This window comes from Dufourea novaeangliae, unplaced genomic scaffold, assembly GCF_001272555.1.
Source record: "Dufourea novaeangliae isolate 0120121106 unplaced genomic scaffold, ASM127255v1 scaffold306, whole genome shotgun sequence".
NCBI classification, from domain to species: Eukaryota; Metazoa; Arthropoda; class Insecta; order Hymenoptera; family Halictidae; genus Dufourea; species Dufourea novaeangliae.
In genome coordinates, this window is record NW_015374178.1 from 4,381 (window position 1) to 26,688 (window position 22,308).

General features: G+C 40.8%; 1 protein-coding gene and 1 long non-coding RNA gene across 2 annotated transcripts; both read left to right on the forward strand.

Moving 5' to 3' along the window:
• The first annotated feature begins 755 nt into the window (after positions 1–755).
• On the forward strand, positions 756–5,677 carry LOC107192080. Its single transcript, XM_015581273.1, has 12 exons — positions 756–863; positions 961–1,074; positions 1,490–1,622; positions 1,973–2,121; positions 2,610–2,771; positions 3,194–3,539; positions 3,714–4,123; positions 4,517–4,621; positions 4,708–4,973; positions 5,114–5,362; positions 5,456–5,623; positions 5,665–5,677. The coding sequence occupies exons 1-12, from the start codon at positions 756–758 to the stop codon at positions 5,675–5,677; spliced, it is 2,223 nt and encodes a 740-aa protein (XP_015436759.1).
• LOC107192111 lies at positions 5,675–6,153 on the forward strand. The gene is made up of 3 exons (XR_001516289.1): positions 5,675–5,690; positions 5,818–5,884; positions 6,143–6,153. It is a non-coding gene; the product is annotated as an uncharacterized LOC107192111 (long non-coding RNA).
• Positions 6,154–22,308: the final 16,155 nt, after the last annotated feature.

Here is a 22,308-nt window from a genome sequence, read left to right on the forward strand (position 1 = left end):
CGCAACTCACTAGCGCGTTGGATCGACGGAGAGCACCGATACTCGGCACGCTCTACCGTACTCTCTCGCTCGCACACCTCCCTCCCATAGACCACCGAAATTCCTCGGCACCCGTCAACACCGACGGAGAGCACCGATACCGCGGCTCGCTCTACCGCTCTCGCTCGCACGTCGTGACGTCACCCGATTCCCGGAATCCCGCGGCCACGAGATGGCTCATTACGGTAGGACGTTCCCGCAAGGGAAATTGTAAGCCGCCGGCCAAAAGGTAGATTTGATAAACTATTTATGAAACTACATCTATTCTGAATTTATCTGTTACAAATATACAAATGTAAGGCAAGATATAAAAACAAATAAAACAAGAACATGTAAAAAGTAACATTAATAAAATGTCCATTAACGATGCATTTAGAATAAATTGTCTTGTAGTTAAGTGAAAAAATGTATATTTTTCTATTTCATGTTTCATGACTGTCACATTTATCCCTTTTTATTCCCATCAAATCATATACATAGATACACGCAATATCTTATACTAAAATGGTAAGGGGGCTTCTGACGCCCTCGAAGCATGGGACAGAAAATTACATTGCATGTTAGGTCTATTCTTATAACCTCACCTGTGAACAAACGAAGAATGTTATTTACGTAGAATGACATATTCGAATGACAATATAACCTTCAAAACTATAGAGAATTCTTATTATGTTTTTTTTACTATCTTTTTGAAAATTGTCGAGTGAGTGACGAAGATGTCGGCGAAAGGCGCGAAAGCATCGCCATCCACTATGGCCAAAGAAGTGACCAGTTTGCAGGTTTCTTTGCCTCAAATGCTGGATCTTGCGTTAGGAACGCCGGAGGTACAGAAACTTGTTATCCGCCTGATTTTATAAAAATTTTTATAAAACGATAAGACACACTTTAAAGGTAGGCACGTCGATTTCCTTCCGGGTATAGGTCGGAGCGGTGAATTTGAATATTCTCCACAATTTCCTTCATATACTGTTGCAACAGATCGATTTGAAATCGACGAAGGTCGAATATCGGGGCGACGAAGCGAACCGTATCAAGGTAAAGCATCTCAAAATATTTCTAGGTCTCAGTTAATTATTTGTTTAACACTAGAACTACTAACGATAAACGCATACCTCTTTCGATCGATGGATAAATATGGCAAACTTTTGAAAATTTACAAATTTATGTGGGAACGGTAGTGGCTGCCGGAACGCAATACATTGTCGCGGGAAAGACGTAGTTCGGCGAGGACGGTGAAGGCGACGCGGTTTTCGGCGAGTTAGTCGTTCAGCGGAATGCGTAGAGAGCACAGTCTTGTTTCATGTGTGGAACCCGACTTTCCTACATTTATAAATTAACTAATTTCTTTAATATCGTATTGTAATAAAAGTTACAAAAGATCTGAAATAATGTATTGTTATAACATTTTAATCATCGTTGTAAGAGTGATACGAATTCCGAATATTTTCAGACGATGGTGAACTCACTAAAACCGGGGCCGTCCCTTTACTTTCAACAATATAACATTATTAACGGTTCGAAGAATGCAAAGCAACCTGTCCGTGTTTCCGAGTCTGCGACCGTGAAAGTCGACGTAATAACGGGTGGTGTAACGATTTTACAATGAATTATTTACGTCGCGAAGGGATCAGCATTTAGAAAAAATGTTTTCACAGAATTCGAGAAAGAAGGTTCAACGCAGAAATCGGCGAGCGCCCCGGCGACGCAACGCGAACAGGAAAAAGGTTCTCACCGTTGTCAATTACCTTATATAGTTTCTGCACTCCAAATTTCATTCTTTGTTTTTCAATTTCTTGTTTCAAATTTAATTTTCTTTTTTTGCAAATCAAATTCAACCTTTTGAAATTCTCAAGATCTTTGATTGTTGGGCGGTTAATTTCGATAAGCTATCGTATATTGGGAGAAAGTTATTTTGAAAAAATATATTTTCCAGGGGAAGAAGCTGAATTAAAGAAAACGAAAGGGAGCAAACAACAGATAGAGTCTGGAATCGAAGGCGAACCTGAAACTGTGGTGTATGTGGAACCGATCGTAAACGGAGTTATACCTACGGCATTGGGATTTAAACGGCTTGAACATAGTGTGAGGAATATTTTCATTTCATTACTTCTAACAATGAGAACATCGGTATTTCTTGTGAAATTTGTTACAGTAATATCTCGATTATACAAACTAGTGAACCTAAAAGTTACCATTTACTATACAATATTCACATATGTACAAAGTTTTACACGAAAATCCATTTGAAACGTGTTTCTATCGTGTATAGTCATTCGGATAATGGAGCGCCGGATTAAACGGTGTTCCTATTATCGAGGTTCTACTGTACATTTACTTTACCAAGGATTTTGAAAGGATCTTGGATATATGTATATGTCACTGGCTTCTCAATATTGATTCGCATTTTTCTATACTAAACCATAATCACAAAATTTCAACTAAAATTCGTAAAACAAACAGTACTTCATTCACTAATGCAAACAATAATTACAAAATATCGCTCACATGTTTGGAACTGAAAATTTTAATACATACGCAGGTTTCTTGTGTTTCGTGGTATCCATGTATAGGTGGAGGAACTTCAGAAGCGTTTTCATGCACTAGAAGAACTGACAACGAATCCAGAATTGATACAGCGTATAAAGGGTAAAATGACGGATCCCCTAACCGACGTCTGGAATATCATTAATATCACAAAACGATTGGACGCTAGTGAGCAAGGTATTGATAAGGTACAGCTTCCTTTCTCCATTTGTTCAATCCACGCATTTTTCGAAATATTTTTTCATTACTTTTCATTTCGAAAATTGCAGAAGGTAGAATACGATTTGCAAAAGGGTGAATTTGATTTGTAAAAGGTTGAATTTCATTTGCAAAAGGGTGAATTTGATTTTAAAAGGTTGACTTTGATTTAGAAAAGGGTGAATTTCATCTGGAAAATGGTCAATTCGATTTGCAAAATGTTAAATTCAACAGACCATAATAATCATACAAGTTTCAATATATTATTCAGTACCTTCGACAGGACTGAAAGGTACAATGACTTATCGACTTCGTTTTCGTTTGTTTTCTTTTGTAAATAGAATACTTTATGCAACGAATATACGTTAGAGTGTCTTTTATTAAATGGGTACTAATTAACGTCTACTTCCAGCTGACAAGTATGGTGCAAGATGTGTTCAAAGGTGATAAAGTCATCGCAGACACACCAGAATCGTCGCAGCTCGAGGAAAGATTAACAAACTTAGAGGCTGTTCTTGATAACATGGAGAACGTTGTCAAGAACTTGCAAGTAATCGCAAATGTGAGCGGCGAGGAGGTAGAACCGACGGGGGAAGAAAAAGAGCAGCCAGTGCAGCAGCGAGTTTCTTTGAGCCATCTATTAGGCGGATTAGACATAAAAGGAATGCACGATGACGTAACCACATTGCAAAAGGACGTTTCAACAATGCGAGAAGACATAAAGTCTTTGCAAGACAAAGTTACCGAAACCTTGCGTGGTAACTCATTTGACAGTTTTATCTTTGCTTTTTAGTCCTCCATCTTACAAGGAAATGCAGGGAAGTGTGCCCCTCCGATTTTGATGAAACTTCCGATGGGGACACTTCCGTGCCTTCCCTTGTGAGTACCCAAGAGAATAAAACATGTACTTCTGAAATAAAAATTGTCAACAGCGTCTCCGTCCACTCTACATTCGACGGCGCAATCAGAATCAAAGAAGCAAAAGGACGAAGTAACTGAAGAAACACCGAGTAAAGTGGAGACGGTGCCTGAGGAAATAACAGAGCCGAAGAGACCAGAAAAACCGTTGAAAGTACAAATACAAAGGGACTCGGTGGATGTCGAAGAGATTGTACATACGGACGACATGAAATATATCCACCAGCGCGTCGTGAAGTTGGAAAAAGATGTGTTGTGTTTGAAGGAGAAAATGGATAATACGCCTATGGCTGGCGTGACCGGTAACGCTGAGCTTGATGAGTTGGTCTCGAAGATTCAAAGTGTCCAGACAGATATGGAGAAACTGAACCAGACCGCGGATCGTTTGATCGATGACAGGGAGAATCGTGAAGTGCATCTTAATGTGAGCAACATACAGGGTGTCTCGGATAACTTGATCACCTCGAATAATGACTTAACGGTACACTTTATGAAAATGTTGAGCCGTGGATTTTAGATGGCATATGAGATTTCATATTTACTCAGAATTAGATACTCTATCGATATGTGGTACAAAAAAAACAAGTCATTCCGTTAAAAAAAAAATCAAGGTGACCTTGAAATCTCTGAAACACCTCCACCCATAAAAAAGCACCGTGCCTCAAAATTTTCAGAAAGTGTATTTTTAAATCATTATTTGAGGTGATCAAGATAGCTGAAACACCCTGTACATCCTTGCTCGTTCTCTGATTGTCGATTTAAGAACTTTGTTTAACGAAACAAGATTCTATAAAATGTATGTTACAATTTTGTTCAGGCTTTACTCGAACAAATAGAACTTCTGAAGACGATAAAAGCTGACAGAGAGGATCTCGAGGACGCGCTCGCTGAGAAGGCTGATGCTCAGGCAATACACAGAAAGGTCGGTGAAGTTTTGGTCGTCACTAGATGATAATTAGACGGCGAATTTTTATTGCAAAATAAAAAAAAAATATAAATTATTTTCAGGTTTCACACGACCAATTTGATGCCGCTTGCGACGACTTCGCTCAAGGTCTCGAGGACGCCATTAATAAACTGGGAAAACAGGAATCAATATGGCAGCAAGCACTGGACGAAGTGCAGAGGGAGATCGAGGGAAAAGTTGACAAGATAGAAATGACACCGTTGAAGGATTTCGTGAGTCATCGACTGAAAGCTCTTCAAGATAAGTTGAAGGGCGTGGCTCAGATGCGACAGGATGCTGAAGCCGCAGGAACAAAGAAGTTGCTCAGGTGAAACTGAAGCATACAAATTCATTCGTTAGCCTTTATGTCCCTAATAATCGATGGAGAATATTGAAGAACTTTTCTTCTTGTTATTCGTTGACAAGAATTTTTTGGTACAATTCGACTTGTTTTTATCTATTACTTAGGGACGTTCAGTGCATATCCTGCGACAAGAATGTGGTCATGAAGGTGCAAGACACGAACAAATTGAAAATGGAACCTTTGCCATGCAACACGAGTATGAAGCCGTATCTCACCTACGAATTGGATCAAGTCAGAAAACAACACAGACGATTACCTCACAGCAGAAATATGATTCAATTTGAGGCAGCTATGCAGGAGGAAGCGAAGAAGCAAAAGACCGCGAGACAAGAGACATTCGTAAAGACTCCGAGGTGGTTAAACGTTACAAGTCTATTATTTGCCGCGGAATATTCACTTGACGTTTATTAATATTTTCGTATTGTAAATAATTGATGAATCTTTAGAGATCACCTGTGCAATCGATACTGTGGCGGGAGTCACACGGTCACGACACCTCAACAGAGAGTAACGCGAATGGGTCACTTTATCAATCAGTGGGGACCTGAAGTGGTACAGCTGACAGAAGGTATGGTGAAAGGAACAGATGGAAAGATGTACAGAGGTCGTCCAGTGCCAGGTAAAATCGATGTTTGTGGACCCGGATATTGCCAAGACCACGGCGATGAAGTCAAACATTTGGTAATTATTTCTGTAAGAAATTTCGTTTTCCAATGTAATGCTCGGTCGGATGAATTTTTGTTCTCTCATGTACAGGATATAATTTCAGTTTCGGTAATTAGAAATTTACTACGTGTAATTATTTTAGGAACGATCATCGTTGATTAGCCCTCAGCCTCGAAAGAGTCCTGAGAAACAACCCTCGATTACCTCAAGTAAGTGACTTCAATATCCCGTCTCTTAATTATTTTCCCGGCTATATTCTCCCTCGCAATTAGTCACCTCCTCACGCAATCCACGGCTCTGTTGTGATTCATATTCTCAACATTTTAACTTACCAACAATAATTTTATTTCAACAGAGATTAATCGAAAAATTGCAAAATAAAGCGTACAATTTATATGTAAATACTAATGTAAGGGTTTGAAAGTTAAATATTAAACATTTTAATGTTCTAATTATCGTCTGTTTAGAAAGAAGAACCTCAAGAAGAATGTTTAATGGCGCAACTAAGGAAACTGTTCCGGAAGAGGTGAATGACTCAAAAGGGATAAGCGTACAGAAACAGAAAGAAAAATTATTAATAATTCTACTTGTATTATTTGCAGTTTGTGGATGTAGCGCCGGAGGAACACGAATCAGAGGAGATGAACCAACCCCAAGTATATTCGGAACAAGCTATTCAATACGACGAGACGGAAGAAGACGAAGTAGATATGGACGAATAAAACAAAATTGAATTTATTTTTCGAACTTTATATATTCTACTAAAACAGCCTTTCGGAATTAAACTAAATGTCTGTGTGCTCTATCAAGAATTTTATAATAACGTATATGACAAAATGTATAAATTTTAAATTAATGGAGTTAACCATACACCTTTATATTGTGAAATGTGTTTGTTAAACTTTTCTCAAGGTCACTCAGGAAGGTGACATTTACAACATACGTCACGATCAAGGTCATTGGAGCCCTTCAATACTCAAAATAACTACTTTTGCATATAACTTTTTAATAAAAAACGAGCGACGGTTAAAACCTTTTGGAGGTCACTGATGAGGGTGTTCTTGGCAACATAAGCCCAGGCCAAGGTCATCGGCGCTACCTCCCCTATCCTAACTATTTACCAAAATTAATATTGTACACATGCAAGAAAGTGAGAACGAGAGGTGTACAACGAAATCAGGCGATAACGTCGTTCTTTTTATTAAATGTTTTATTATTAAGAGGGAGTTTCGGAGTACACAAGACTATCTAGTGAAGTCGATTTGGAACATCGGCGGTCTGTCATGCTAAAACAAAAATACCGTATCGCACTACGTACTGCGACCGCACTAGATCGCTCCTCGTTATTGCACATCACCACCGTTCGAGATCCGTTTACATAAAGAGGTGTGTACCCTACACATCGCTAGCGAGCGTGTAATTGTATAATATCGGACATTTCGCTCGTACATATATCTCGATCTTATATCCGATCTCACACGGTTGGTACCTCCTATATATAAAGGACTATACGGTAATATCTGGTAATAATATATATATATATATAATATATTCACGTGTATGCGTCGGAGCTAAATGCTACGTCATATAAATTTCAAGGTACAGGAAGTATCTACAAGTTAGTCTCTACCACATAATTTTACGGCCGCCCTCGGTCTCGTTTTCTCTGTGTGTGTGTTTTATCCGTTGCTTGTTTCGGTAAATACCGTGTAATCTACATTCCGCTAAATACCTAGGAGATTATCATGAATTCTTTTTTATTTTTTGGGTTTTACCACGCTACGATCTTACGGGTGAAATCAACAGAGTGTACACGGAAACCATCGCGTAAGATCCATTTGGCTTAACGACAAAATTGCAATAAATAGAATGTCAAATAAATATATATTTATATTTTTATATATATATATGTATATAGATTATATTTTTTTTTCTTTATAATCATTCGTTAGGAGGGAGACAATATAATGTCTTAAACATTAACATGGATATGCATTATTGATTACAGTTAATAATACTGGCAGCTTAAAGTACAACGTGTATGCTCGTATGAGTGTGTGTGTGTGTGTGTGTGTGTATGTGTTGTGTTCTGTGCAATGACAGTGTGAAACTAACTGAACGAGAACGGTAGCGAGCGCTGGAATACTAAACGGAAAATCGTTCGTAATCGAAGCTGTAAAATAAGTATATAATAATGTTATGACTAGTATTGCGAGCATTAAAATCATCCCCATTGAAAGTTGATAACTGCAAGAACTGGATTAGCGCAATGATTTTTTCCTATGGACCTCGGGTGCCATTTCTTCGTATGACATTAAGATGAGATGGGGTTACTTTATACAATAAAAATAGTACTCTCTTCTCGGTTTAACGTTCATTCCCAATTACGCTAATCCAGATCACGTTGCAGCAAAAACTCGTAACAAATAAAAAGGTACTGAGCAAAAGTGAACGCGACTGTCACAATGTATATTTCGGAAAGTAGTATAAAGTTTGATATATCACAAACTCAGGGCAAAAAGTTCCCACATTTGTCACACACGAGTCCACAAAACAATCCCTTAATCCATATTGTTCTTTTCATGTGTATAGAAATTCTGAACAATTTATAAACATCGAGAAAGTGATATTTACTTGTTCATTTCTTTTCTTGTCGTAACAAAAATTTAAAGAGACTAAAGTTCGAATGTTGTTTTGCCAAAGGACAAAGGAAAACTGATTAAGGAAAGGTGAATTTCGTATTTTTAAGACTCATGGTCGGGACATGGTCCTGAACAACACTTAAACATACACGCTTTCGCCCAGTACACCCTTCAATAACGTCTAAGAAAAAAGTAGACCAAAATTCTACTTTTTTTAACGCAGCACTCGCTACCAGTGGGTCCTAAGGTTCTCTACGCAAACTCGCAACTAAAATCATCGTTTATGCGTCGCCAGTGTCAGTGGCCAACAAACAAAAACAAGGGTTCACTCGCAACTAACTGGCGAATTTGAAATCCTTACCGCGAAATTAATTATTGTAACACCACGGACGTACTCTCACGTGTCGCGGCTGGCCGCGTCTCGTTGCTACCCACCCCCCCTCCCGCCCCCTGATCTCTGGATATACCGAGCTTAATAGTTACCATTATTACTAGTCATTATATTATTATCGTTACCATAATCGTACCGTACGAGAATATTGCACACAGCGAGCAACAGACACGGCAATAAAGGGAACTAAGTAACAGATCACAGGTGGAAACTAGGCTAATTTCTCTGTAACAAATTGATATCACATGAAAAAATATGTATCGGTTGCCCCTCTTCTCCGAAAAATAAGAGACTCGTCGGACGGATGACTCGTGTCGTGACCGAGCCATCGATGATAGGAGATCGGTCGATCCATAGATCGTACCCTCTCCCATAGCATTCGACACCTCCTCGGTTTCCGTCCACCATCAGACGGGTCAGCCATGGACGAATAAGCATTGAATTCCACCGACTCCCCCACCTCCACTTACGCGAGGTTAAACGTAAAAATGTAACCGTTCGATCTCGACGTGTATCGGTTCAAGCCGAAAACGACGTTTATCGAACGACCACGACCAAACTTAAACCCTGACACTAAAAGATTACGATTAGCATTGTAAACGTTTTATTATTATTTTTCTTTTGGCATTGTCAAGTGGTAAACGCCACTGCGTTTCGTTCGTTTTATCAGCATCCTCCTCGCACGAACGAAAACCACGACTTAGCTTCGTTTCTTTGGCTTCCAGCTCTCTATGTCTTCCTCGTGGAGGTCCACTCGGAGACCACCCACGTATTTAAATCTAAGTACGTATTACACCCCACAACACACCTCGTTAGCTTGCAAGACAAACAGACTCTGATCCCAGTCAATAGTTTCTCACGTGAAACTCCCATTGCCCTCGGGCCTTGTGGGTATAAGGAACAACCATTTTCTAAAGCTCTTACGACGCATCCTCCGATCCTTTCACAATTGCCAGGATCTCGCACCAGTACGCCTAAATTCGTGAACGTTCTTCCGCGAATCCCGAATTTTCGATTAATTCATACAAATTGTTCCAGAATTTTCATTTTGTTTTTCGACTTGATTGCTGGCGACGATTCTATTCTTCGTAGAAACCACTCTCTGTCGGCCGATCGAGTCGGATGAATGGAATCCTGGAGCAGCAACGATTCCCCGTTTGAATTTTCCTGTGGGAAGACGACACCACAGCATCCCTGAACGTTTTTCTTTTGCGTCCTCCCAACCTATCTCTGTCGTTTGAAAATCGCTCGAGCGTCTGTGAATCAGTACTTTATAGACCGATCGTTTTCCCTTGGTGACTAAGAAAGCTCTATTCGATGCACAGGACATCGATCTAACTTCCGTGAAAGGATTACGCGATGGAATACGATTAATCACGAGGTCGCTCGTTAAAAGCCTACCGGAAACTCCTCGCTGATTTGTACTGTGTTATTCCCATTGAATATAGTATATATATATATAGTTCCAATTGTCGACACTACGTATGTTTTTTCCGGCGTGTCGTCTATCATCTCGGAAGCTCGGAATGTTTTTTTCTTTTTTTTTTCATTTTCGTTTGTCGCAAAACGGGTCTCGTAAAAACCGCGAGACGGAAAGAAATGGAAATAGTGTTTCTGGAAGTACGATCGTTAATTGCTCGATGCCCTTAGAGACATTCTGTAGAGTATTCGTTATTTTGTACATACATACACACGCAACCACACACGCACAGGGATTACGGATTCTGCGTTTTTTTTTCTTTCTTTTTCGGGGATGAATATCACCGAATCTCATAGCGACCAGCGAAATGTTTCCGCCTGTTATATGTATCCCTCCCTTCCGGTCTCGACACTTGTTCTTCCTCGGATAAACGATATATCAAAAAGTATAGAAGCGCCTTAAACAGCGCTACGATAGATGCGCTACAAAAGCTGAGCTATGACCGGATGGAGAAGACACATGTGCTCCGCGCCCCGTATCGGAAGACGGTTCACGCTGAAGTGACGGACCATTTCCGGTATACTGTCGAACGGCTTGCTGAACTGGCCCAGGATGTACGCGTTCAGCTCCTCGTTCTTCTGGATACGCATGTGCATGAAACCGCGGGCGCTTCTGGAAATCGAATGAACGGAACACTTTCATTGCCCGTCCGATATTATCCTAGATACTTAAAAACTGTGCAAATATAGTTTTCTTATTTTTTTTCACTCAAATAGTTGGGTGTGGTGTGTCTGAGTGATGGCACAATTTCATTGTAAAATAAGTGAAATATCGTCAGGACATAAAAGATTAATAGAAGAAAGAAATTTCTACATACGCTCCAGTCTTTATAAATTACTTCAGAAAATGTCATTCCTCATAAAAATCCGTAGTCTAGTTATAATGAACCATGGTTCTACTAAACCATATTTGTTTTAATAGGAATATAATACAATACGAACTCGAAATGTTATCCTGATCTTTTTTGCAATAATAATTGTATATTATAAATACTAGATTTTTGTGGAATTAATAGTTTAATGAAAACTATCGAGTTATATTTGGATACGCGTAATAATTCGGCGTCCTAGTGACAGAATAATGTTTGAATTATAATTTGAAAAACCCGACAATGTAGTATTGAAATTTCTTCTTGATTCTCGAAATTGATTTGTTAGAAAGTTCAGTGGAAAGTGAGAAACGATTATGACGTAGCGTGAAGGGTCGATTAGGGTCGCGTGTAGGCCTGTAACTTACTTCAACGACAAAGAATAATCCTGTTTGGTCGATTCACTGTTCCTCACCAAATAACTTCCTTCCCTCAGAAGTCGTAGGACAGCTTCCGCCTCAATTCTCGTGATGGATCCGTGGTACCATCTGCGAGGAAACGAACAAACTTTTATCTTGGAACGATAACAGTCACTTGGAAAGTTTTCAGGTATATATGTATATCTATATACGTCACGTTCTTTTGGTCTTTAAATCTCAATATTTTTGAATTGAAAGAACTCAAAATGTAGGTGATGCTAACACTCATCGACCTGAGTGTTCTCCGACGTGTTTTACCGGTGGCGACAGGAAGTGAGCGTTCCTCCGTGTACGTAGTACTCCTCGGTCGAGCGACCGAGTCTATCGCAAAACTAATAAATTCGATGGACGTACCCTTGTCTCTCGAGAGGAAGGTCCACGTCAACGAGGTCCGCGGAACCACGGGCGGCGTTAATCTCCAGTGGCAATCCAAGGCTGAGAACGCCCGGTTTTTTCGGCGCTGATTGCTGACCAACACCGCATCCCCCGCCGCCGAGGGTGTTCGTACCGTTACCGGCGTCCAGATTCAGTGTCATCTTCGGACGCGCCAGACCGCCGCCTGAAATGAGTCATGCGACAGTTAGACGCCGCGAAATTCCCCGGGGCCAAGCATCGATTACACGTACACACACACACACACAAGTGAGAGACGAGTGAGGAGAGGAAACACCACTGTTTCTCGTTCGTGGATTTTATGGGCTGGCCCCCCCTAATTGGAACAAATCGGAACTCTGTCTTCGGTAAGATTCACGGCGATAGGATGTGGATTCCTGTCGATGCGTAATGACAGATTTTTATGGACGATAAGGAGGGGAAGGGAACCATGGCGAGAAAGAAATTTAATGGATCTGGAATACGAGGTGTCTCGTTAGTTATCGGTACACCGGTGGATGGTGCACTCATCGATGATTCCCTGTACCAGATTCATCTAAAAATTGTCTTTCTGTTATACCATATTAACTCATGACTGGTTCTCTAATAAAAAACAGTATTATCAATTCGAATCAAGAAACAGGTGTTTTCACTTTCAAATTAATTCTTCTGCAAGAAATGTTGGGACAGGTAAACTTCGCGCGATGAGAGTGAATTATGCTTTACTTTTTTTTCCAATATAAACTTTGCACAGGAAATTAATAAAGTGGCCAATCAAATTCAATCGAAGAGATTTTGTTTACCGCATTGCGGTCCTTGATGCAAAGACGATCGACTTTCCGACGCGGGGTAATTGTGTCACCGATAATCGTGCACTCGAATAACAAGGACTCGATATTGTACCTGCCGTGGAATATTTTCTTCGAACGAGAAACAATCGACCGTGACTTTGGCCGCGGCTTTGTCGGGGTATGATAATGGAACGTCTCCTGCTCGTCAATGGATAGGCTGAGTGCTTTCACTTAGCAGAAACAATACGATTGAAATTCTTTTCTTGAATTTTTTCCTCGTTTCCATCCGTCCACCCCCCTCCAAACCACCACGAAGACGTGTCTTGGCGACTCTCGGAAGTTATCGGGCTACCACCACTTAAGATTCGCGAGGAAATTACGAGCATTGTTTCGTGGTAAACAATGATGCCTCCCGGAACAGGAGACGACAAGCCAAAGTTTCTTGTTGCGAATGCAAAAGTCCCGACTGGAGTAGAAAATAATTATATTTATTAAATTTCATATTAATACTGTACGATGCTTTAAAATTGTTTAAAATACGAAATTTTGAATATTTCTTCATAAATCGTACATAAAGAGTGATTTTTTAAATCCTATGTATGATTAAAACGTTTAGAAGGTAAAGATTGGAAGAAACTGCTAATTTCTTGCTTTCGATTAAGAGGACTAAGCACTCAGATTTGGTAAAAATGTAACTTTCGTGGAAATTAATAATAAGTCAATGAATACAAAATGGGAGTGGTACTTCGATGCAGCAAAACAATCGGTACAAAAACTACCATCGATTGTCTTCAACGAGCAATCAGTTTACTTTCAGAGCAATAGAAGGGACCAGCTCGGTTCGACCGTCGATCAAGTATTTATAAATTTCGCTAAGTACATATTTCCAGGTCGTCGTCAAGCGTGAACGTCAATATTATTACGTTCTCCACCCCCACCCCCTCCTACCACCTTGATGAAACTTCAAGGGATGATAATCGACGGTGGGGTCCGACGCTCAGAAGAAAGTGCCTGTGCGGCCGCCGGGAGTAATTTCATTTGTTGGGCGCAATCTCTTAGCGGCCGACTTTTCGTGGGTCGCATGATCCAGGTGCCGCGAAATTGCTCTGACAGGTGTAACGCCGCGTTACCTTTTCGCCGTGGCTAACGCGTCCGGAGCGTTCTCGCGCGGCCGCCGCGCCGCCACGGAAGGGATTCCCCACTTTATACATTATGTATGAGCTTGTACACGGGGAGTTAAGGTCATCAAGTTTTCCTCGAGCCTGATGCAATAAACGTTTCGCGTAGAAGTGCCTCGTTTTTAATACCCTGTCACCGTGTCGTCTTCAGCGAACACTCGACACTTCGACATCGAGAAGTTTGTCTGCGCGACAGTTTTGAGATGAATATTACATTTTACAGAAGGGGTGATTCTTGGGGTGATTTGAAACAATTTTTTCCTTAGTGAAAAAGGTTATTTTCAAGGTGAAAGTTTTTGAAGCAGACCCGAGTTTCAAACTCTCGTGCAGTTTTTACTGTGTTAGCTTCTAAATATTTTTAGGACACCTGAAATGATATATTTATAAACAGAAAAACCCTCCTGCTAGCGAAGTGTTAATAATCAGGGATAAAGTACAGTTACCTCGAGTAGACGTTCGAAGATTCGATGATGAAGTTAGACTTACATATATCGGTGTACCATGTATCGAGGGGATACTGTGCGTCAAGGTCACTGGTATAGAGAGAAAAAAAAATGGCAGAGGGGTTAAAGGAACGAGAAATTCGAACAGATAAATCGGCGCCCACCGGATTAAATTTAATAATACAGACACGGCCAATCTCGGAGAGTAGTGGGCGGGCTGGCTTCCACGTCATCAATGTTTAACCACGGCTCCGGAAACGCGTGCCCCGTCGAATAAACCGGAACAGAGCCATGGGATACAGACTTTCCAGGCGGCAAGGGGGAGGTATCTTTGTTTCGTTGTAGCGCGTGCGCGCACGCGAGGCGATTTGTATCTGCTGACTTTCGGAGCGGAGAGAGTTCGCTGGCGATCGTTCGCTAGGAAACAGTCGGATGAATAATTCAGACGAGTCGGGGGTCTGTTGTTCTTGAACGCTTTCTGCCAACGATTTCCTGTACTGAGTATACAGAAAAGTTTGCGAATTTTGCGTCGGTTGTCCTCTGTCATGTTCACGATACTTCGAGACAAATCGCTTGAAGTCTCGTAAATTCGATGTTTTTTTTTTTTTACAGAACCGTTACTATGATTGTTATTGGTATAACGTCGACAAAGTGTCGAACGCCTTTAGCTTAATATTTTTAATGTAATATCTTTTAAAGAACCCACAACACTTTAGGGTGATACATGATAATAAGCCTCACTATCGTTTCATTGGAAATCAAATTTTTTTATATTTTTCAAAGGAACGTGGTAATGACATTTATACTTTAATAGGTCTTGCATTGTTTTGCACAACATCAAAAATTGTGGAAAAGAAATTTAGAAATGGGTACTTGGGTACTCGGTTGCCTACACAAGGGTTATGAAATGATATTATTCTGTCATTTGTCGGTAAATTTAACTGAAGCTCCGTGACTTTTATTTTAGAGAATCTGTAAATTTAACTATTTATCTCCACGCCATATTACTTTCTCACCACTGTATCAATTTAACGCCGACGGACAAATTAAATTGAGAAAATGAGGGACGTTAAATTACGATTCCATTGATAGAACACCATCCACGTGTCCATACTTTGCAAGTCTAGTTCCCCCTGCGTTCCTCTGGCAGATACTTCTCTAGACGTACTCGTACGCTTATTTTCTCGTTTCCTCCGCAGACTGTTTTAATATCCGTCTGAGACGGAGATACGTCTCAATCAATTTCTTCGTGGGTCCTCTCCATCCGCAGCCAGACGTTCCCTCTTGGGAAATGTGGCGGGGGACCGGGCGTGAGCTCGCAGAAAACCGCGTTAAGACGCCTCCAGTATGCGAATAAGTGTCTGCATCGGCCGCGGTATTTGTATACGGGGCGTGTCGCGCGATACTGAACGGGAGCGACTTTGGAAACTTGTTATCTTACTGAAGGAACATCGCGAATTTTCGAGAGTGAACGTGGTTGAGAATGGGGATCTTTTCTTATGTATGCGAACAGGTAGGGGAGACTGGGGCTAGTTGTCAGGTGGGTTGGTTGTCACAGTTCGTACAGTGTCGTTACTAAATGCCAAAGAGATACATGCGAGCGGATAAAATGTACTGCTTTTCATAAGTAAGGTCAATGTCCCTATTTCTAATCACGTAAGAGTTCTGCTATCGCAGAAATTGATTTTGATTATTTATTTATGCAATAATCGACAAGAAACTTATTAGATATAAATTTTAAATCTAGTAAAAATATTTTTAAAAACATTTCAACTTAATAATAATTCATTTAATATGAAGTATAAAATGACCCTTTTTCTGCTCAGCGAAAATGGCAGTGCCAAAACCAAACTTTAGCGAACAGTATTACAGATTTCGTGAGTTTTTACCGCTCAAATCATGTTTCTTTACGACGGACACACTTATATTATACACAGTAGTATAAGCTCAGTAGAATCCGACCGCTGAAGTCTCGAGGGAAATTCTTTGTCGCGAAGAAGCAGCCGACCGGAAATCTCTCTCGTCCACGATAGTGTTTGTACAATCGCGTCGGAACGGAAACGGGTGGGCAGAACTTTTAATTTCCCGTGAAAATCAGGACGTACGGCGGTTACGTCACGCAGGAAAATCGAGATACCCTGCCTCCGTTTTTTCTCCCGTGGCCCGCAAAGTCAAACAGCCCGCGTCGACGATTCGTATTTATTGGGGGGTGCGAGCAACGTGAAATCGAGGGTTGAGATGCGCCCCGCCCGGTGATTTACGAGCACGTGGAATTTAGTGGATACACACACGCGGCTGCGTCACACTCTCCTAAAAAGAATCCGGCGTGATTCTATCGAGTCTCACCCGCGCCATTTTGGGGTACCATTCTCACGTATACCCCTAGCATAAAAACATTAGTTAAATATGTTTTTCAAATATTGAGACAATATTTTTTGAGCCACACTTTTTAATATGAAATCAACATTGTATGTATATTTAAATATTAAAAAGAGATTGAATCAAGACAGTGTCCGTGGGTGTTAAAGCTCTTACATATTACATGTTAATGCAAGAAATTACCAAGAAATATTTTAAACAAAGGGGAAAGAATTTTATTTCTCTATTTATCAATTTTTATGTAAGGAGCATTGACAAATTGTCAAGTTTAAAATGTAAAAATGAACACGTCTGACTAGGAATCAAACGAATTTTTTTGATGGGAACTTTTCTCTTAACAAAGAATAAACGTTCCGACAATATTGGGGAAGTTAAGTTAAGGAACATTCTCGCGCCAATACGAACCTGTCAGGGAAGAAGTATTCGCTCGTCAGAGGGCAGGGAAAGAATACGAAGTTTCACGGAGAAGTACTTCGTGAAAATATTTCATGAGTCGTTCGCGCTCTCGAAGGAACTCTCCCCCAATGTAAGAAATCGGAGTTTCAAGCAGATGTCGGGAGGGGGTGTTCACGCGAGACTTGTGATCGAAAATTGCACTCCATGGCATACTGAACACGTTCACCTTCAGAGCACAGACAAGCGAAAGTTCTTACACTGTTACACGAATGAAATTCTTTCTTCTTATCGTTTTCCGCCAACCAAACATTTGTATTCCGTCTAGCACGCTCTTTATCAGCCAGTTTAAAGAAATAAATTGTTACTAGGTCGTAGGTTCTGTAAGCTGCATACAAGTGAAAAAAATCCAGCTTTTAATCTGAGAAGATATACGTAAACTAAAAAAATTTTTGGATACTTTTTGATAAATTTAATATTTAGGAGTTTATCTGTGAAATTGAAAGAGTGATATTATTTGGTCGTTTGAAGAGGTTAAAGTTGCTATTGCCTCAGCTTAATTGTGACAATTAAACTGCGAATTTTATACATTTGTAACTTTTGTTACATGCAACGAATTTCCTTGTAACGATACCTCAATACAAAATTTCTTTTCGCTGACTCCAGAAAAACAAAACTTACTGGAGAGCTCGAAAAAACCAATTATCACTAATTTCTTATTATTTCTTAACAAAACACGCTCAATCTGTCCGTAATTGGGTCACTTACCCTAAATTCGAGAAAAAAACAGATACCAGAACCTAACAAATGAAATTTCTGTATTCTCATAGAAACTTCCAATGGTTCATTACCAATAATAAAGAAAGAAAAATCTATTTGTCTGCCTGTAGAATCTGCACAGACAGGCTGTCAAAACGCGATAACCGATAAATAACGTCCAAGGATCCCTCCGGTGCCCGCCAGTCACGGTGAGATCGCAACTCACGCCCATCGTTCCAAGCGCCTCTTTACAATTCCGAACCTTTTCAAGGCAGACCGTCGCGGATTCCATCCTCCCAAAGCCCCGCGATGTGTCGAAATGTCCGAACAACAGATGCGGGATACCAGCGGCTGGGAATAGACCTTAAGATCTTCGACAACAGATGTTGCAGTTACACGACCCCTCCACACACACATACACAGGTTCACCCTCAGCACAACCCCCGACCGCCCTTATCGCCGCGGTAACAAACACTTCGAGCCTGCTTGGAATGCTTGATACGGTTCGATCCTCATGAAATATGAACTGCGACTGGCAGACACGACGTTCTCATCGGCGGGCCTCGGTCGTGCAATTTGCCACCGGGATCAATGGATCCTACGACGGGGGAACTACGTATCGATAGCCCACGGTAAACAGTTCTTATTTACTGAATAGTAAGCTACACGGTTGTATTTTGGTAGTTTTGAAACGTGTCGGTAGCTTTGGTGATTTTATTGAATACGGGAGACTAAAGTGCAGGACGTATTGGGTGTACCAATGAGTACTGTAGTATTTTTTTGGGGGAAATTCTGTATTCGATTCGAAATAATTCAAGATCCTTGACTGAATTAATAGTATTCGTTATTTGTTACTATGGTTTTTTGGTATCTTGAATAGAGAGAGGATCCGTCGGTGATGATCAGTGGTGGGGAAGGGGGTAAATAGTACAAATATTTTGTACAAAAGATAGATGATAAGGAAAGTTCAGACATAGGTAGTATATAAATATGGACGTACTTTTAATGCAGATAGGATTGTTAGCCAGACCTACATTTTTTAGCCAACAGGCAAAAATTAATAAATGTAATATATAAAATAGTTCTCTTGTTCGTCCAACTATTTCCATGCGCATAATATTCCGAGCAATCCACACCGCCAATGGGAACGTAAGACTTTTCACAGCTGGTTCTACAGTTAGAACCACGAAATTCATTTTTCCAGCTGGTTAAATCGACCAGCGATTAAAAACATTTTCCCCAGTGACTTCGAATCAGTCAAGAGATGTTGAATATCTTCTGACACAGTTTACGAAGTTCCAGGCACTCGGCTAGCGATCGTCCTTTCATACCTACGGTGGCGAAATCGTGCACAGTCGAGAGGCCATTTAACGAGGCATCTAACCGTTTACTACCTCTGAGCGCGCGAACTTGAAAACGTCGCTCGAAATTAATGGCGACCACGCGCGCGCGCGCGTAAACTATTTCACGTTGCTGAAATATACCGTCACCGAATTAATTGGACGGGCTGAGGCACTGAATAGTTTACGATAGGATAAACGGCGGGGAGGAAAAAGAAGAGAGAAACACCGGCAAAATAAACGTAGAGCCATCGGCGTGACAAGATGGCGGTAACTGGGTTACGGGACGCGAAACGAGCGGTTCGAGACTACGGGGCCTCGTGCTCGTAAGGATCCGGTGCGCCACTTAGAAATCCCGTCGACCGTGACAATTAGTGGGAAAACGTTGCCATTCGTTAAAATCCCGTCGTCAGGAATTAGAACTCGGGGGCTCGGACTCTCGTGGCGTCCCTTTGGACCGCGACCAAAACGGTTTAATGACAGCCGGAACGGGAATCCATGGAACATGTCGCAATTGCCGACACCGAGTAAACCGTGTACGTGACTGGGTTTCCATGACTAGACAGACAGACATACAGACGCAGGGAAATTCGATTCTTATGCCTGGGAATATGTCAACGGGGAATGGAATCTAGTTAGAGATGCTCGGTTTGGTAAAATTTAATTCGCTTCGCTGGGGTATGTTACTTGCGATGGCTGGTTTCGGTATACGGTTGCCACGACTACGTCGGTTTTTACTGGTTTTTATGGTTGGTGGTGCGGTGTCGTGGGTGGATGATTTGAATACCAGTTTGCTTGCTGGTCTGGTTGGTAGCTTGGGGAATTGTAATAAGTTTTGGAGTAACAAGGAATTGTAGGTAAATGGTGCCTGTGTCTATGAAGTTGAGGGACTCGCGAGGGTTGATTCGCTATACAACTTTACTTAATTTTGTGTTTAATAATTTGTCAAATCGGTATTGTGACCTGAGAAAGTACGATGCTTGAAAAGTGGAACATTTTAGTGTTCCCTGATAAGAAGATGAAATTTTGTATATACAAGTGTTTGTTGTTTTGAAAAGTTACGTGGACATTCGAACCGGGACCGGTCTTGTCACACGGTCACAGTTTGTAAAATTCTACGAGGCACTTTGGACACATACCAAAAACGTTACCGTCCGATAAGAGAATTGCCAGAAAACCTAAGCGAAGCATGCGAACGGAATTCGATCAGACATAAATTGCATTTCTTCGATAATATCATAAAATCGAAATAGATATCCGAGCACAATCGGTGCCCTGACTTTTATTGTCCTGAAGATCGTATTAAACCGTACGTTAAATCTGCATCCTAAAATAACGAAACTATCGTATCACTTGTACCCCAATCCGGTCGTTGCCAAATCCTTAATAAGCTCCAATCTTTAAACGGGAAGAAGCTCCAATATGGTCCGAACAGTTAACGAGACAAAAATGAGTTCTGTACAGAATCGATCTTATAAGCCCAAAAAAGCATCTGTGACCACAACGAGAAAGGATACGCAATATTACCGGACGAAAAGAAGAAAAATCTATAACCGCTTTCAAGGAAGTATATCTCGATAATTTGATTTTCGTTAATTATAAAAGAGGAAGCGTAACGTCATTATGATTCATCCCGAGGCTTCTACAGGGATCGATATAATTCCCTTATCTGGATCAGCAGGGGGTCAACGTCGCCAAGGATGTACAGAAAATCGCGGAAGAAACGGGTTTCTCAAACATCGATTAGAAAAAAAGTCTTTTCCTCAGCCTGCTGAATTTTTTTCCTCCTGCAGGTTAGCCAACCGAAAGAAGGGAGATACCAGGATGGGATTCTATGCTTTTTTTTTCGTTCCTCGCTTCTAGCCCGTTAACGACCAGGGTCCGTCCGTCGCTTGCCCGTTAAATGGCCCAGACACCGAGATAGATCGGCCCCGCGGAGATTGCGAATATCAATTTCGCGGGCATCGATGCTAAAATCACGGATTACCGGTCTACGTTCCTGCACGGAGATTTACAATGTCGTAAACGGTTATGTACGGCTGCAATACTTGGAGCGGCGCGATGCCATAACGCGAATACCTACTGCAGACGTAGAACCCTATCCGTTGGACGCGTATTTATCGGTTCTATTAACGTTCCCGGTGGGAGAACAGGCTATTTTTCTGTTGAAGATAGTGAACGTTGGACGTTTCTCACTGAAAGAAACGGTGAACTGCTTAGAAGCGATGGTCGACGGACCGTGGAATGAATTTCGTCGATCGAATGAAATAACTATTGGAGATTAATTCGAGTATAGCTACCGATCAGACCTGGGCATTTCTGAAATAATATTATTTGAAATAATAAAATAATTGAATAAATCTCATTGTGTTATCGACTTAATAAAATCTTAAATAGAAGATACGCTTCATATTCCTCAATTTACACATTATACTTTTCGAGTTCTACTTATATTATTATTTCATCCATCATTCGTGAAGTAAATGCAAAAACTCTTAATGATGCACGATTTATCAATGTACTAATACCTTTCGAGTAATCTTTGAACGAGACTGTGTATCACGATAGCTTAAGGTTCTAATTAAAACTTCGCGGAAAACACGCTTCAGTTTCCAAAGTTTAATCTTTAACGACGACCCGCGCGATTCGAATAACGATAATTTTCACGGGGAAAGATAAGGTATACGTGGCTCAACTTGAATAGTACTGTATCTATGAGAATATGTCGGAAAAGCAAAACCCAAGTACACAGGGAAGAAAACATTTCCCCTTCGGACGAGTTGGTATTCTAATTATTTCGCCGTCCGCATAATTTGGATACCCCGTCTATTCAGCTATGCGAAACGGCGGATTCATGAAGCCGTAAGACCAGATTCCAGATAACGGAGGCAGATATTAAGTTACGCGGTGGCCTTCGGACTTTTGGCTTTAATTCAGATCTCGTTTTAACGTTCAAGAGTCGGAATTGACCTTTCACCTTCGTTCTTCATAATGAGACACCGGAAAAAGATAGATGAATGAACTATAAGGAATAGAATGGTGAATGAGACTCACCGTAAAAGTGCAGTGGGTTAATACGAAGAATGTAAAAAGCATTCACAATTATCATTGTGTAATTCTCCAATTTACGAGCCACGGTTACGCTATTTATCTCTGTTAAATGAATTACCCATCGGCA

Bases quoted from the DNA above. Each gene is read 5' to 3' on its own strand.
- LOC107192080 (XM_015581273.1), top strand. From the start codon at position 756: ATGTCGGCGAAAGGCGCGAAAGCATCGCCATCCACTATGGCCAAAGAA. The intron at 2,772-3,193 runs GTACAGCTTCCT...GTCTACTTCCAG, and splicing joins GTGAGCAAGGTATTGATAAG to CTGACAAGTATGGTGCAAGA. The intron at 5,363-5,455 runs GTGGTTAAACGT...ATGAATCTTTAG, and splicing joins ACATTCGTAAAGACTCCGAG to AGATCACCTGTGCAATCGAT.